Raw genomic sequence first — 16,496 nt, forward strand, 5'->3', positions numbered from 1 at the left:
AACATGGCAATAACTAGTTCAAACGTGACAATAAAACATGTTGAGGCGTAAAAAGATGAGTGTTTGAGAAAAAAAGATGTAGAACTACAAAGACATCGCAATTACATCCTGCTTTATAATAGATCAGGCTCTGTGCCAATGCTGCGATTCACTATAATATTCATGGAGGGTTTACAAAAGATGTTAAATATAACGACAAGGGTGGCGCCTTGTAACTTAAACGTTTTTTAAATGGGAATTTTGGGATATATCCAACATGTTCCTATAGGCTGACACATAAGTTGTACAATGTTTTATAACCCAGCATTTTTGTTTATAGTGCAGACTATAAATTATGCATGCAGCACAAACATGTGTTTCCAGCTGGTATAAACCGCAGCTGGCGCAGTGTGTGCCAAAGTCTGTTGCCAGAAGTTGTGCAAGTGTGTGTGTGTGTGTGTGTGTGTGTGTGTCTGTGAAGCTGCCCAGTGGGCGACACATTATGATGAGATGTATTTAAACATGCTCGCTGCTTTAGTTAACCAAGTTCACTAGAAAAGAGCAGAACAATTCGTGATCCCTGAATGATTTATACAGCTGAAGTTGATGACACCATCAGAGGAGGTAAATGATGGCAATATATTATTATGTTATGCTTCGTTTCATAAAACAAATAAATGCTGTTCCTCATTCTACTCTCATATATCAGATTCTATGTACATTGTAGCAGGTATGAGACGCTTATAGACCTCTGATGGTAAGTTCACAACATACAGTAAAATACTGGCTGCAATTTCAATGTCATTTTGGTCAATATTAAAATGCTTGTTTTCAAATAACAGTTCATGTATTTGCAATTTTAAAGGAAACAGTTCATATAGCCTAATGAATTTTTAATTATAACATTTAACAGATCAGTATTTCCCTATACAACAATGTATCATCGTAACCATAGTTTCTTCCAAAATACCATATGACTAGTATTGCTACTGCTGTAGAGCCATAATAAATGATCAGATCTGTTTAGCATTATACAGCTTAATGTTAGAATATTTGTTTATGTTATGATGAAAGTTCTACCAAGTCTTGACTTTATAGTACTACATCGTACACAGTGCGTCTGTCAAGGAGGATTTCAGATAATAATAAAGTTATTATTAAAAAATATAATTAAAAAAAAATAAAAAAATTAGCCTGAATAGGCTACATCAAACTTAATCATTATCAAAACTATATATAATGCGGTTGAAGCACTTCAAATCAAGCATTTAACGTGTAAAAATAAGAATGACAGGCACTGTTTTACAGCCCTTGAAGTGAACGAGCGCAGTAAGAATAGCCTATCACGAAACACTAGCAAACTCAACGCAGCACACTCTATTGTCTTCAATGCGGAACGTTTCAGACAAAACTCTTCATATCTCAAACTCTAAACATACCAGCATATTGAAGTACAGCTCAGTACAGTATCTGCAGTCATCTGAGTATACAGTAAATACTACAGGATACAACTGAATTCAGAAGTTACTGAAAACATCCCGGCAGAAATGCCGCATCCGTACTGCAACTGTCCCCATCCGTTAATAAACTATTATACACACACACTGAATAAAGTTTGTATCTTACCTGTTTTATTGTGAATTCATAAGTGTCCTATAATCATCATATGCCGAATGTGTAATCTATAATTACACAAAGAGAGAGAGAAACAGAACCGCAGAGATGAGAAGAGCGATCCAACATTTGAATCAAGTCACGATAACCGAGAGAAACACGTCACACACTGTGTAATATGAGCTGCTCCTCCCTCTCTCCCCCCTCTCTCTTTCTCTCTCTCTCTCTCTCTCTCTCTCTCATTCCTGTGAAGATTTGACGCATTTTTAACATCTTATACGAATGTATTTTGAAAAAAAAAAAAAATAATAATAATTTATTTAAAAGGGTATTAAAACCTATTACGACATACAGTGGTCATTTCATTAAAATATCAAACCAAACGTCATTTATGTAGGCCTTTTCAAGAAAACAAAAACGAAATGTGTACGGTTTAAAATGATAAAGTGGATCATTTTAATAAAAGTTACTGTCATTCTCGGGACATTCTAAAACGCTTAACGTGAAAAACGCTTAACCTGGCTTAATGTACTAAGACAGTGATTTTAACCGACCAAACTCACTAAATATCATACTAATAAAGTATACTATGTGCAAAAAACTCAGATGAGCCCAGAATATGATCTTAACGCGTTTAATAACACGTTAAGCCTTTTCCTCCCATAACCGTTATAAGAAAAGGCTTAACGTGGCTTGTTGAAAATTCTGTCTTTTATTACTTACCCTCATGCCGTTCCACACCCGTAAGACCTTCATTAATCTTCAGAACACAAATTAAGATATTTTAGTTGAAATCCGATGGCTCCGTGAGGCTTCCATAGGGAGCAATGGACACTTCCTCTCTCGAGATCCATGAAGGTACTAAAAACATATTTAAATCGGTTCATGTGAGTACAGTGGTTCAATATTAATATTATAAAGCGACGAGAATATTTTTGGAGCGCCTAAAAAAACTAAATAACGACTTATTTAATGATGGCCGATTTCAAAACAATGCTTCAGGAAGCATTGGAGCATAAATGAATCAGTGTGTCGAATCATGATTCAGATCGCGTGTCAAACTGCCAACGGCTGAAATCACGTGACTTTGACGCTCCGAACAGCAGATTCGACACACTGATTCATCTGTGCTCCGATGCTTCCTGAAGCAGTGTTTTGAAATCGGCCATCACTAAATAAGTCGTTATTTTGTTTTTTTGCCGCTCCAAAAATATTCTTGTCGCTTTATAATATTAATATTGAACCACTGTACTCACATGAACCGATTTAAATATGTTTTTAGTACCTTTATGGATCTTGAGAGAGGAAGTGTCCATTGCTCCCTCGCGGAGCTATTTGTGTTCTGAAGATTAACGAAGGTCTTAGGGGTGTGGAACGGCATGAGGGTGAGTAATAAATGACAGAATTTTCATTTTTGGGTGAACTAACCCTTTAACGTCTTATTAAACGCGTTAAGATCATATTCTGGGCTCATCAGAATTTTTTGCACATAGTATACTTTATTAGTATGATATTTAGTGAGTTTGGTCTGTTAAAATCACTGTCTTAGTAAGCCACGTTAAACCTATAACGGTTTTCTATGGGAGGAAAAGGCTTAACATGTTATTAAACGCGTTAAGATCATATTCTAGGCACATCTGATTTTTTGCACATAGTATACTTTATTAGCATGATATTTAGTGAGTTTGGTGTGTTAAAATCACTGTCTTAGTACATTAAGCTACGTTAAGCTTTTTTCACGTTAAGTGTTTTAGAATGTCCCTGATTGTCTACACTTGTGTGAACTTGACGAGATCTGACAGCCACTAAAAACCGCCAAAACACTATAGCTGTTAAAAAAAAGCCCTGAAACTTCAAACATGATGAAGAAAAGTGAAGTTAGTGAAGAGAAAACACTTGGGTTGATCATGAAATGACATTCATTTAACATGTTTCCAAGTAAAATAGCTAATGCAGTAAAGAAGGAGAAAAATATCTCTCTTACATGAATAAATACTATAAACCTATGGTGTTTTTGCACCATACTATAGTAAATTGTAGTATACTGTATACATTATAGTATTTACAACACTTTGTTAATGAATGCTACAGCATAGTGTTAACTATAGTGAACTGATAAACTGTAATATATACTGTAGTATAGTTTTTATATAGTAGCATAATATACCCTATAGTTGTATAAAAACTTAGTACAATATTTGGGTAAAGTAATTTGTTTATATTACTATAGTTGTTATATTACCACAGCAACTATAGAATTACCACAACAAATTAATTCAAGTACTTTAGGCTACTGGTATGGTTCAAAAACACTATAATATTACATTATTATAGTATTTTTTCATGACATGTGGAAGAAATAGGGTACAAAAGCAAACACCTCACCTTATATTTCATCTAAATATGTCTACATAAACTCTGCTCTTTTGGTTTTGCATGTTTCTGTGTCTCCAGCGCTGTGCTCATGGAATGCACTCATGCTGCAGGGCAATTTAACAGAATCTCACAATAATATCACGTTATTCCGGTTATTCACGTCACTATACAACGAATGAACCCTACAGAAAGAGAAAGAAAAAAAATATTCTGAAGAAATCTGAATAAACCAGACGACTGAAGTAGAAGTTGTGACCTAATCATGCCACCCAAATGTTGCTTAAAGATGCAAGTAACCATCCAGTGATGTGGACATTAAAGATTTAAACATTAATGAATGCATATAAGCTCACCTGCCTTTAAAGTGTAACTGCACATTTGATTATATTAACAGAACATTTGTAATTAGCTTTCAGGTTTAAACACCTTAACCAATTAAAAAAACAGCAAAAGTAGGCCTATATAAAGTATTTGATATTTTTTCAGCTTATATTCAATAATAATCAAACATTACTGGTAATCAGTATTGCCAAGTCTGCGGTTTTTCTGGCAAAAATTGGCTGCTTTTACACTGCCACAGGTTGTTTTCATGTCGGTGGGATGAAGCAACCCCACATAACATGATATTTAGTCCCTGGAATGCAAATTTTACCAGGGGAACCCCGCCAAAAATGTGGATTTTACCCCCCGGAATGCAATTGGGCTAATTTTGTTGTGAACCCTGTTGGTAATTCTTGTAACACTTTATTTTGATAGTCCAGTAGTTAAAGGTGCTACAGAGGATCTTTTCGTCAACTGAGAAAGCAAAGACTGTTAGTGAGTTTTTGAAATGAGCGCATGCTTAAGAACAACCCCCCTCCTTCACAGCTCATTTCGAGGGAACGCCTCCCAAAACTCGTGCACAAGTATTGGAACACGAGTGTTTACCACCGGCATTCGCTGTGTCGTGTTAGTGGATTCATTATGTCGGACCCACCGCAGGTAACTCATAATCTGCAGTTGTTACTCCTGTCTCCTGACAAAAACGTTGCATGCGGCGCCTGTGGAGTGTGGAAAGTTACTGGAGCTCGCAGCCGTGCACGTCTCACACAAGGAACATCACGGCAGTGATTGACAAGCCAGAGGGCCAATCGTTTACGCAATGATCGCTTAAACAATTGGCTGATGTTTTTAAGGCCCTACCTCGTGCACAGACGATGTATATTAATATTATTCCTTTCAGTGCACCTAATAAATAGTCTTTTATCAGTTAGTAAAGACAGTTTCAAGTAATATTGCAAAACATCCTCTGTAGCACCTTTAAGCAAGTAACTGCAACTAGGCCTACATGTAAAATACCAGTCTTTAGAGTATAGTAGACTATCTGCTTAATATCTGCTAACATTTTATTATGATGCTCCCCAAACAGACATTCACTGACTGTAACTTTGCAACTACATGTCAACTTACTAACCCAAACCCTAACAGTCTACTAATGCTCTAATAACAGTTAGCTGACATGTAGTTGCAAAATTACTTATGGTTAGTAGAACCTCGAAATAAGGTGTAGCCTAACCCTAACCATAATTCAAAACTAGGCTGCTTCAAATGCAAGACACATTTCCAGTTTTTGAAAAACTGTTCATTTGATGGCAAAGACACAGAATCCTTTCAGCACAACAATCCTAAAAATATAATTGGATAAAAGCATTATCAAACATTAAAAGCCTTTACATCAACAGTCCCTTTATTCTGTCTACATGGCCCTAACTGATGTGATCCTCCTTGCTGGTACAAAGTGCATAATTTATTCAACCTTTGTCCGCGTGTGTGTATTTAGCTTAATTGATGCTTCTTTAGAAACCTTAAAAATGCTCTAAATCTTTAATTAAATGTTTCTTCATGGTTACTCTGTAACCTGAGAGAGATTGAGCTCCTGTAGGCTGCATCATTCTTTGGTTTCTTATACGCCAACTGCACTGAATTGTGCGTCAGAATAAAACCAGATCTCACACAAACCATGAACTGCATTATTAGGCGCTGAATGTTCATTGCGTGACATTATAAAGCTTCCTTTGTGCTCTTGCATAACTAGTTCGCTGTGAGATGACGTGAATTGGTCTTGTGTATTTCATTCAGTTTGGGTCAATGTTGGACAGTCATTCAGAACACTGCTGATGACACACCAGCAACACAAGCACTGCATTATATATGTTTTTTTTTTTAGAAATTAATACTTTTATTCAGCGAAGATCAATTAAATTGATCAAAAGTGACAGTAAAGACATTTATAATGTTGAAACGGGTTTCTATTTCAAATAATCACTCTTTCTAGTATTCCTCAAAGAATAAAAAAAAAAAAAATCATGGTTTCCACAGAAATATGAAGCAGCACAACTTTTTTCAACATTGATAATAAGAAATGTTTCTTGAGCAGCAAATCAGCATATTAGAATGATTTCTGAAGGATCATGTGACACTGAAGACTGGAGTAATGATGCTTTGACATCAACAGGAATAACTTTTAAATAATTCTAAAATATATGTGACCCTGGACCACAAAACCAGTCATAAGGGTCAATTTTTTGAAATTGGAAATTATTTATATGTCATCTGAAAGCTGAATAAATAAGCTTTCCATTGATGTATGGTTTGTTCGGATAGGATATTTGGCCAAGATACAACTATGTGAAAATCTGGAATCTGAGGGTGCAAAAAAATCAAAATATTGAGAAAATCGCCTTTAAAGTTGTCCAAATGAAGTCCTTAGCAATGCATATCCACTCACAAAAATACATTTTTGATATATTTACTACTGGAAATTTACAAAATACCTTCATGGAACATGATCTTTACTTAATATCCTAATGATTTTTGGCATAAAAGAAAAATCAATAACTTTGACCCATACAATGTATTGTTGGCTATTGCTACAAATATACCCATGTGACTTATGACTGGTTTTGTGGTCCAGGGTCACATATTGTAATAATATTTCACAATATTACTGTTATATTTCTGTTTTTTATACACACACACACAGACAGAAAAATATTACAAGCACTGAATGTCCTTCCCTCCTTAAAATGGTGATATGGGCTTGTATCTCCTCAGAGGTCATGACCTTCTAGGCTTATCCAACAATAGACCCTTTACACATTTCCGGGTTTCTCAGAAGCGGAAGTGGTCATAATTGGGTAAAATTCTATGGCGGTCAATGAGAGAATACATTAACCCTTGTGCAACCTTATGGACATTTTTGGCTCAGGTGTTTATTTTTATTGGAATTTTAATATTTTACCCTCATTTCCTTCAAAAAAATCAATTTTACCCTCCATACAAAAATACTCACACTCAGCACCTTATGGACAAAAATGTCCACATTGAAACCCATTAAAACTGTAATTTTTTAACCCAGGGCCATTTGACTATAAAATGATACAATATTTGCAAATAGGCATTCATTCTATCGGCAAGGCTTCAAATTTGACATTTTTACCATTTTTTACTAGATTGTGCCATATTTTCAAATTTGGCATATAAAAGAAATACTCGCTTTATTTGTGTTTTCTGCTTATGCATATTATAGTCTATTATAGAGTCAATTTGAAAAAATAATGCAGCTATAATTGTGTGGGTATATTGGTAAGGATGTCAGAGTGTAGTTTGCATGTGTTTACTGAAAATTTAATGTGTGTAATTAGTTTGAAAGAAATTATATCGTACTAGCAATCAAAAATACCACTCCAGGTGTGAGTCACACCTTTGGCAGGGTCATAGGGCCATGTGAAAACTATGAAAAGGTCAAAGAAGGCTTTGAGGTTTTTCTTTTTCGACCAAACATGCATCTTAACCCTTGATTGCACTTTTTCACTTGTTATTGTTTTTGTACGGAGATAAAAGGTACGCTTGAATTTGAAGTAGAAGTTCAGAAGCCCCTAAACACATTGTTTTAGTTTTCACCACAAGAAAATGCTGATTTTTTAGTCTGGTAGATTTTATACAAAGTTTGAGTTCACACAGGTGTCCTCACAGCCAAACCTGTAACTATGTGGTGCTTGAGGGGTTGATCATTTCATTGTTTGAAGAGACATTACTCAGCAGAGGAAGCTCTGAAGCTAGTGCTGCCCACTGACAGTGAGCACACAGGTGCATTAGAAGCCGAGGATGTAAAGAAAATGATTTGTAAAGCATTAAAATTCTGAAAATGAATGAATGTTTGGTATCTATGGATAGAACAGATGCTGGTTAAAAAATTGACATCAGTTAAAGTGGAAAAATATTAATATACAGTGCCCTCCACAATTATTGGCACCCTTAGTAAATATGAGCAAAGGTGGATGTGAAAATAAATCTGCATTGTTTATCCTTTTGATCTTTCATTCAAAAAATTCACAAAATTCTAACCTTTCATTGAAGGAAAACAGTTGAAAGTGGGGGGAAACTCACATTATGAAATAAATGTTTTTCTCCAATACATGTTGGCCACAATTATTGGCACCCCTAGAAATTCTTATGAGTAAAATATCTCTGAAGTATATTCCCATTCATATTTACATTTTTTTAGCACACCAGAGTGACTAGGAGCATGAAATTGTCCAGCCATGACTTCCTGTTCCACAGGAGTATAAACATGAGGAAACACAAAGGCCAAATTCCCGTAATCATTCATCACAATGAGTAAAACCAAAGAATATAGTTCTGATGAGCAGCAAAAGATTATTAAGCTTCACAAAATAGAAAGTGGCTGTAAGAAAATACCTAAAACATTGAAAATCCCCATTTCCACTATCAGGGCAATAATTAAGAAGTTTCAATCAACTAAACATGTTACAAATCTGCCTGGAAGAGGACGTGTGTATAAATCGTCCTAATGTGAAGTGAGGAGGAGAGTTTGAGTGGCCAAAGACTCTCCAAGGATCACAGCTGGAGAATTGCAGAGATCAGAAGAGTCTTGAGTCTCAGAAAGCCTAAAAAGAATTATCAAACAGAACCTACATCACCAAAAGTTGTTCGGGAGGGTTTCAAGAAAAATCCTCTACTCTCATCCAGAAACAATCTCCAGCATATTCAGTTGTCAGACAAGACTGGAACTTCAAACGGGACCGGCCTCTATGGTCAGATGAAACTAAAAGAGTTTTTGGCAGCAAACCCACCAGATGGGTTTGGTGCACACATGGATAAAAAGTACCCCATGCCCACGGTTAAACATACTGCTGGATCTTTAATGTTGTGGGCCTATTTTTCTGCTGGAGATCCTGGACATCTTGTTCAGATACATGGAATCATGGATTCTATCAAATACCAACAGATAAAAAATCAAAACCTGACCGCTTCTGCTAGAAATCCAATAATGGGCTGTGGTTGGATCTTCCATCAGGACAATGATCCAAAACAAACATCAAATCCAACACAAAAATGTGTCACTGAGCACAAAATGAAGCTTCTGCCGTGGCCATCTCAGTCCTCTGACCTGAACCCTAAAGAAAATGAGTGGAGTGAACTGAAGAGAAGAAGCACCAGCATGGAGCTGGAATCTGAAGGATCTGGAGAGATTCTGTATGGAGGAATTGTCTCTGATCTCTTGTCAGGTGTTCTCCAAACTCATCAGCCATTATGGAAGAAAACTCAGAGCTGTTATCTTGGCAAAAGGAGGTTGCAAAAATTTTTGAATAAAAGGGTGCCAATAATTGTGGCCAATGTGTTTTGGAGAAAAACATTTATTTCATAATGTAAGTTTCCCCCCACTTTCAATTATTTTCCTTAAATGAAAGGTTATAATTTTGTGAATTTTTTGAATGAAAGATCAAAAGGATAAACAATGCAGATTTATTTTCACAGCTGCTTTTGCTCACAATTACTAAGGGTGCCAATAATTGTGGAGGGCACTGTATAATATTTCTATGACAGTTTTTTGGCATGGACATTTTTGTCCATTATGGACCTAAGTGTTAGTTTTTAAAAAAATCTGACACTACATAAGAAATATAAATGCCTCAAAATGAATGTTGTTGTTCTTCATTGACCCACCCAAGAAATATAATAAGGGAAAAAAAATCTGCTTAGCATTTAGTTTATGAAAATAAACTATTATTTTTAATTTTTTCATAAAAAACACCTATGGTATTATGTAAACAAACCAGCATTTAAAGGGTTACAGGGTTACAGTTTCTATGACAGTTTTTTGGCATGGACATTTTTGTCCATTTTGCACTTATGTGTAACTTTTTTTTTTGAATGCACAAGGGTTAAATATATTTTTTGTTTCCATTTGCTCAAATAGCAAAAGAAAAACTCCACAATAGTGTTTTCACGACTTTAAGAAAGAGGAAAAAAAAAAGAGAGCGATTGAGAACGGCAGTCAGAAGAGAGAAAGATGTCATTTTTACTGTCACTCCCAGCAGCGTTTACCAGTTTTTCGTAATTTGATGCAAAGGTAATATAATACCAAGTATCGTGTTATAAATGTACACACATTTAAAAAAAAATGAAAATATAAAAAACTGTGCAGGAATTACGATATTGATGAGTCTGTGAAAGGGGTCCATTAAACGTCAATTTTGCCAAAATCTGTAGAATTGACAACAGAAAAATATTATATTATTTTAATTTAAGTTATTTTAATTCAAATCCAAGTGATGATTCACACTTTATTCATATTTTACACTAACTACTCACTGCTTTTATTAATCACACAGGGAAATGATTAAGTGATTAAGCACTGAGTGTGAATCATCATCTAGTTTATGGGAAATGTTAAATGGATTTACGTACCAATACAACACAACACAAAAGACCAAAACTAAAATGATCTTGTTATTTGAATCACCACACATGTAATATTTAGCTGTGTCCTACATTTTGTGAGCAATTCTGTTACTGCATAATTTTACCCCATATGAAAATCTGAATAAAATTGTGACACCCTGGAAAACAAAACAGTTACCAAAGTTATTGAAAAATATTAGATTGAATAAAACAAATGTGAGATAGATAGGTCTAACATTTTTGTGTATTATTATTTAATATGTTTTCTTTTATTATTATTCTGTTTAGACATATCTCAACTTTTGGCACTTTTGGCATTTAATTTCCTTAAAAAAATGTACCTTTTCAAAAGAGTCTTGTGTTTCCTTTCCTCCAAAGGTGCCAGTTTACAATCGTTGAAAACAAAAATCCTAAATCCTGACACTGACAGTGACTCATTTGACTGTGATCAGACGGAGATCACGTGTTTGTAAATGAGTTACCCAAAGCCTCGAGATTCTGGCATCAGTGAAATGTTTAATTACAAAGAAACCCACAGTGACAAAATAGTACAACGGTGTGAAAAAAGCATGAGGACTGTTACAGAACCCGCAGATGCAGAGCGGATTTTCTTCTCTTCTTTTAAAATACTGTAATAGTTTTAATTTAAATGAGACGGCACATGCCAAACGAGGAAAAAAATAGACAAAAATACTTATAAAAATATGCCATTAGATTCATATGAACAATCGTGGACTGTGAGAACACTATGTACAGAGAAAGGCAATATATACCAATATTTACAATAAACATTGATGACGTCTTTCACCAGAAAGGGCTGAGAGGGTCATTTACAACAGTAAGACTCGACTATCATCACCGATTGATTTAGATATTTGCTTAAAACTTGAAAACGCAGACTCGGTTTATGAAAATAGGATCTTGTTCGTGATAAGAAGTAATTTTCTGAAATGCTTTGATGATTTCCACCTGCGAGCGTTCATATCTACCCAGATCAAACAATAAAACAAACTCGTGAAATATTCCCATGAATTTCCGTGCATGATGCGGTCTGGGAAAAGCCTGACTTCTCATCCTTCAGGTCTTTCAGTGCGTTTTGGATGCAGGTGAGCGAATATCTGGGTGTGTTTGTGACTGACTCTGTTCTTTCCAGACAAACTAAGGCAGCTGAAATTGCTCATTTAACAGGAAGTCGACCCACCTGATGGCGGGCGGTGCAGGCAGAGCGGTTTAGCAGTTAATTGTCTCTCTTAAGCGGCCACGTGTAGCTGAAGGGCTGTAACCCGTCTGACTTCATTCTACCTGTCGTAATCTACTCACAAAAGAGCACAGAGTTTATCTTTCAACTCCAAACTCTATATGTCAAATCAAGGCAGTCTTTAGAAACAACATCCGAGCAATTCCCTTTCCCTAAATTACCACGGTGATGAAAACGACGACTGAAATTACAAAGCTGTCCGTGGGTGAATCTCATGAAACCAGGTTATAATTCAAACTATTCAAATATACTATATTCAAATACACTATATATATATATATTTTTACATTATTTTTATGACAATTAGTCACATTTCCCCCAAAGGTCTCATTATTGTAATGTGAAAAATATAGTACATCTGTAAAATACATACTATAGTATTTGTTGTACTAAATTTAATTTAAAAAAAATTGCCTGAAAAGAAGGTTTTACAGTAATGTGAATGAGATTATTTTTGCATTACAATTTTTAAAAATGAGGGGGAAATGTGCTTAAAGGGTTAGTTCACCCAAAAATGAAAATAATGTCTTTTATTCCTCACCCTCATGCCGTTCCACACACATAAGACCTTAGTTAATCTTCGTAACACAAATTAAGATATTTTTGTTGAAATCTGATGGCTCCGTGAGGCCTGCATAGCCAGCAATGACATTTCCTCTCAAGATCCATTAATGTACTAAAAACATATTTAAATCAGTTCATGTGAGTACAGTGGTTCAATATTAATATTATAAAGTGACGAGAATATTTTTGGTGCGCCAAAAAAAAAATAAAAAAAATAACGAATTATATGGTGATGTCCGATTTCTAAACACTGCTTCAGGAAGCTTCAGAAGTGTTATGAATCAGTGTGTCGAATCATGATTTGGATCGTGTGTCAAACCGCCAAACTGCTGAAATCACGTGACTTTGGCGCTCCGAACCGCTGATTCGACACGCTGATTCATAATGCTCCGAAGCTTCCTGAAGCAGTGTTTTGAAATCGGCCATCACTAAATAAGTCGTTATTTTGTTTTTTTGGACCAAAAACATTCTCGTTGCTTTATAATATTAATATTGAACCACTGTACTCACCGATTTAAATATGCTTTTAGTACATTTATGGATCTTGAGAGAGGAAATGTCATTGCTGGCTATGCAGGCCTCACTGAGCCATCGGATTTCAACAAAAATATCTTAATTTGTGTTCCGAGGATTAATGAAGGTCTTACGGGTGTGGAACGGCATGAGGGTAAGTAATAAAAGACAGAATTTTCATTTTTGGGTGAACTAACCCTTTAATTGTGCTTAAAATATCAATGCAAAAATCTGAAGATAGGCTTTATTTTCTTTATGCAAAATTATTATTTTATATCTTTTGATTTTAGGGTGAAATATGACCTGGACGTTTCGTCACTCAAATAATGTTTCCAAAAAATGTAATTAATCTCACAAACACGACCTCAGTTGAGCGTCAAAATCTTTCAGTAGAGAAAAGCGCCAGACTACCTTATTTATAAATTAAGTGCTATAAAAAAGACTTAACTAAAAATGAAAAAACATAAATACTGTACAAAAGGATTTTTTTGTCACAATACCTATATATGGAATGTCATTGCTGTTCTTTTACATAATATAGTGAATGTCTTATTTTTTTTATACATAAAATTGATTTTATAACCAAAAGAATAAAGTGATAGTGTAATAACTCTTGATTGTGAGTTTGTTGATTATTTGAGTAGTAAAGTGTGTGTGTGTGTGTGTGTGTGTGTGTGTGTGTGTGTATGTGTGTGTGTGGTATAGCGGTTTGTAGGTACTCTAGCCTTATATTGCACATTGGTTACGTAAGATAAACTCTCATCTCAGCACAGATGAGAGGTTCAACAAAAACATCTTCATTCTCGAATCAAATCACAGTCTTTCGAGACCAGTAGTTGACCATAAAAGTGTGCGGACAAAGTGAAGGATGAAAAAAACTCGTCTTTCCCCTCTGTACATCCATCCACACATTACCCACAATATCCTTCCTGCCTCGTGCGATGCGTTCAAACCTTCTCTCTACCCAACAACAACCGAACAATTCTTTCTTCCTTTCTTACTTCACCTGTTCCTGTTTTTTTTTTCTCTCTCTAATGATCTTCTCTTCTTCCCTGCGAGGGGTTTTACAATCAATTTTTCTTCTCTGTCCGCTTTTAAAGCTGCTTCTAAAGTTTCAACACAATATTCAAAAGCGCCCACAGGAAACACCACATGGCAAGCGAGATCTATATTTCACACCAAGAAACAAAATGACATAACACAACGTAACGAAAAACAAACACCCCATTTGTTGACGTGTTACACGCTTGTACACAACGCATTAGAGAACAGGAAGGGGCGGGGGTTTCGGGGGGAAGTGCGTGGGCTTGTCCAGCGGCTTTTGTCGTGGGGGCGGGGCGTCCGTTACACGCGCCACAGCAGTAAGTGGTTGGTGCTGTCGTCCCGTCCCACCGTCTCGCTGCTATTGGTCAGTCTAAAGTCTTCATAGCCGTCTCCGCCGCTGATGACCAGCAGGTTGGATTTGACGGGCAGGAGGGTGGAGGCGCGCCGTCGGGCTGAGTCTCGTCTCTGCAGGCCTCCGCTGCTGCTCTCAGAGTTGTTCTGTGCCGAGTTCACTGTAATAAAAATGAATAAAACACACACATTCATCATTTGATGCCATTTTGTAGCTTTTTATTGATAAGCTATATTTAAAGTCTAGTGTTAAAGGGATAGTTCACCGAAAAATGAACATTCTGTCATCATTTACTCCACCTCAAGTTGTTCCAAACCTGTATGAATTTGTTTGTTCTGCTGTACAGAAAGGAAGAATGTTTGTAATCAAGCAGATCTTGACTATCATAGTAGGAAAATAATACTATGGTAGTCAATGGGGGCGAGATCTGCTTGATTACAAACATTCTTTCAAATATCTTCCTTTGTGTTCAGCAGAACAAAGAAATTTATACAGGTTTGGAACAACATGAGGGTGAGTAAATGATAGAATTTTTATTTTTGGGTGAACTAACCCTTTAACATCCATCTTGGATGCATCCGTTCATAAGTACTAGTCAAAGCAGGCGAGTTTAAAACACTCAAAACTCAATGGTTGATTGACAGGTAAGTAGGCGGTCCTTTTCTGTTGTGTGGGATGCATCAAGACGCATTAGCGTTTATACTACAAATGTGATGGTTTGAGTGATACGATCGCAAAATGATTTGGACCAGTTTGCACCTGTTTTATCTCTGACCAGTTGAGATGGATGTGAATAGCAGGTGTAATTGGGTTCATAATAATCACAGTCTGCTTGTTGAAAAATAAATGTGGGAAATCACAACGGTCAACAGTACTGCAACTGTAGAAAAGGAAGTTCTGTGTTTTAAATGATACAGCAAATTATCTAACAACAACAGTAATATGTGTGTGTTCTAGCTGATTTGAGTGAAATAATAATATTTAAAACTGCATAATTTCTTTTGCAGGTCTGTAATTGCATGTTTTATGAATACCATACCACAATCGGAGTTATATTAATAAATATCCTGACGCATCCAAGCTTTATAATGGCAGTGAACGGGACCAACAAGTATGAAGCTCAAGAAAGTGCATCGATCCAAAGCAAAACGTATTTCACACGGATCCGGGGGGTTAATAAAGGCCTTCTGAAAGTGAAGCGATGCGTTTGTGTAAGAAAAATATCCATATTTAACAAGTTACAAAGTAAAATATCTAGCTTCCGCCAGACCGCCTTCCGTGTTCAATGCAACGTCAGTTACGCTTTTTTCGTAAGTTGAAGACGGAAGGTGTAGTCAGGACGTAGCGTAAGCATTTCGAACTACAAGAGGTGTTACGGTTTCTTCATAAGTTGAACATAGAAACTAGATATTTGTGACCTGATCCAGCAAAATGAGTCACAGTGACCCAAATTTCAAAACTGAGATTTTGGTATCAATGGAAAGATGAGACAATAAGCTTTAAAATGATATCCTAGTCAAAGTGTCATCCTAGTCATACCTTGAATGGTTTTAAAGATAAACCCATTTGAATTATGGTCGTCTGCCCTCTTTTTCCAATTGAAAACCTGAGAAAATCGCTTTTAAAGTTTTTTGCCCATTTTTTGTTGATATCTTTCAAAATCCATTGCATTTAAAGGGATAAACTATTTATTTTCCAGCTTAATTTGACCAAAGACATTTTTATATATATAAATGCTATTAAACCTGGCTGAAGCTCAAATTATTTTAAAGTATTTATTTGAATTCATATTTTATAAGGCACTTTTGCAAAGATTTACGAAAACTTAGAAAGATTGAACAGAGGTGCTACATTTTTGCTTGAGAGAGAGGGTGGGTGTGTGTGTGTGTGAGTGAGAGAGAGAGAGAGAGAGAGAGAGAGAGAGAGAGAGAAAGTGAGAGAGGCCATAGACAGACGTATCTCATAAACGAAATCTTCATAAAATGACAGAAAACATGGCTCTCCATCGTTGAGTTTACACCCTTTACAGCAAAAGGCACGTATTTTGGC

General features: G+C 35.8%; 2 protein-coding genes across 3 annotated transcripts in view; both read right to left on the reverse strand.

Moving 5' to 3' along the window:
* relt (RELT TNF receptor) overlaps positions 1-1,774 on the reverse strand; it is a 38,328-nt gene extending 36,554 nt beyond the window's left edge. The window contains exon 1 of one of the 2 annotated variants that reach the window (XM_048168657.1): positions 1,606-1,774. The gene's annotated coding sequence lies outside the window, so the exon portion shown is untranslated. Of the gene's footprint in view, positions 1-1,418; positions 1,583-1,605 lie in introns of those variants that run through there. The other variant, XM_048168661.1, reaches the window with a different exon arrangement.
* Positions 1,775-13,699: 11,925 nt separating this feature from the next.
* Positions 13,700-16,496, reverse strand: part of LOC125254865 (rho guanine nucleotide exchange factor 17) — a 119,789-nt gene continuing 116,992 nt past the window's right edge. The window contains 1 exon segment of the mRNA XM_048169706.1: positions 13,700-14,607. Within this exon segment, the coding sequence (XP_048025663.1) occupies positions 14,396-14,607 (212 nt within the window). The 3' untranslated portion in view covers positions 13,700-14,395.

This window comes from Megalobrama amblycephala, linkage group LG19 (genome assembly GCF_018812025.1).
Source record: "Megalobrama amblycephala isolate DHTTF-2021 linkage group LG19, ASM1881202v1, whole genome shotgun sequence".
In the NCBI taxonomy this organism is placed as follows: domain Eukaryota; kingdom Metazoa; phylum Chordata; class Actinopteri; order Cypriniformes; family Xenocyprididae; genus Megalobrama; species Megalobrama amblycephala.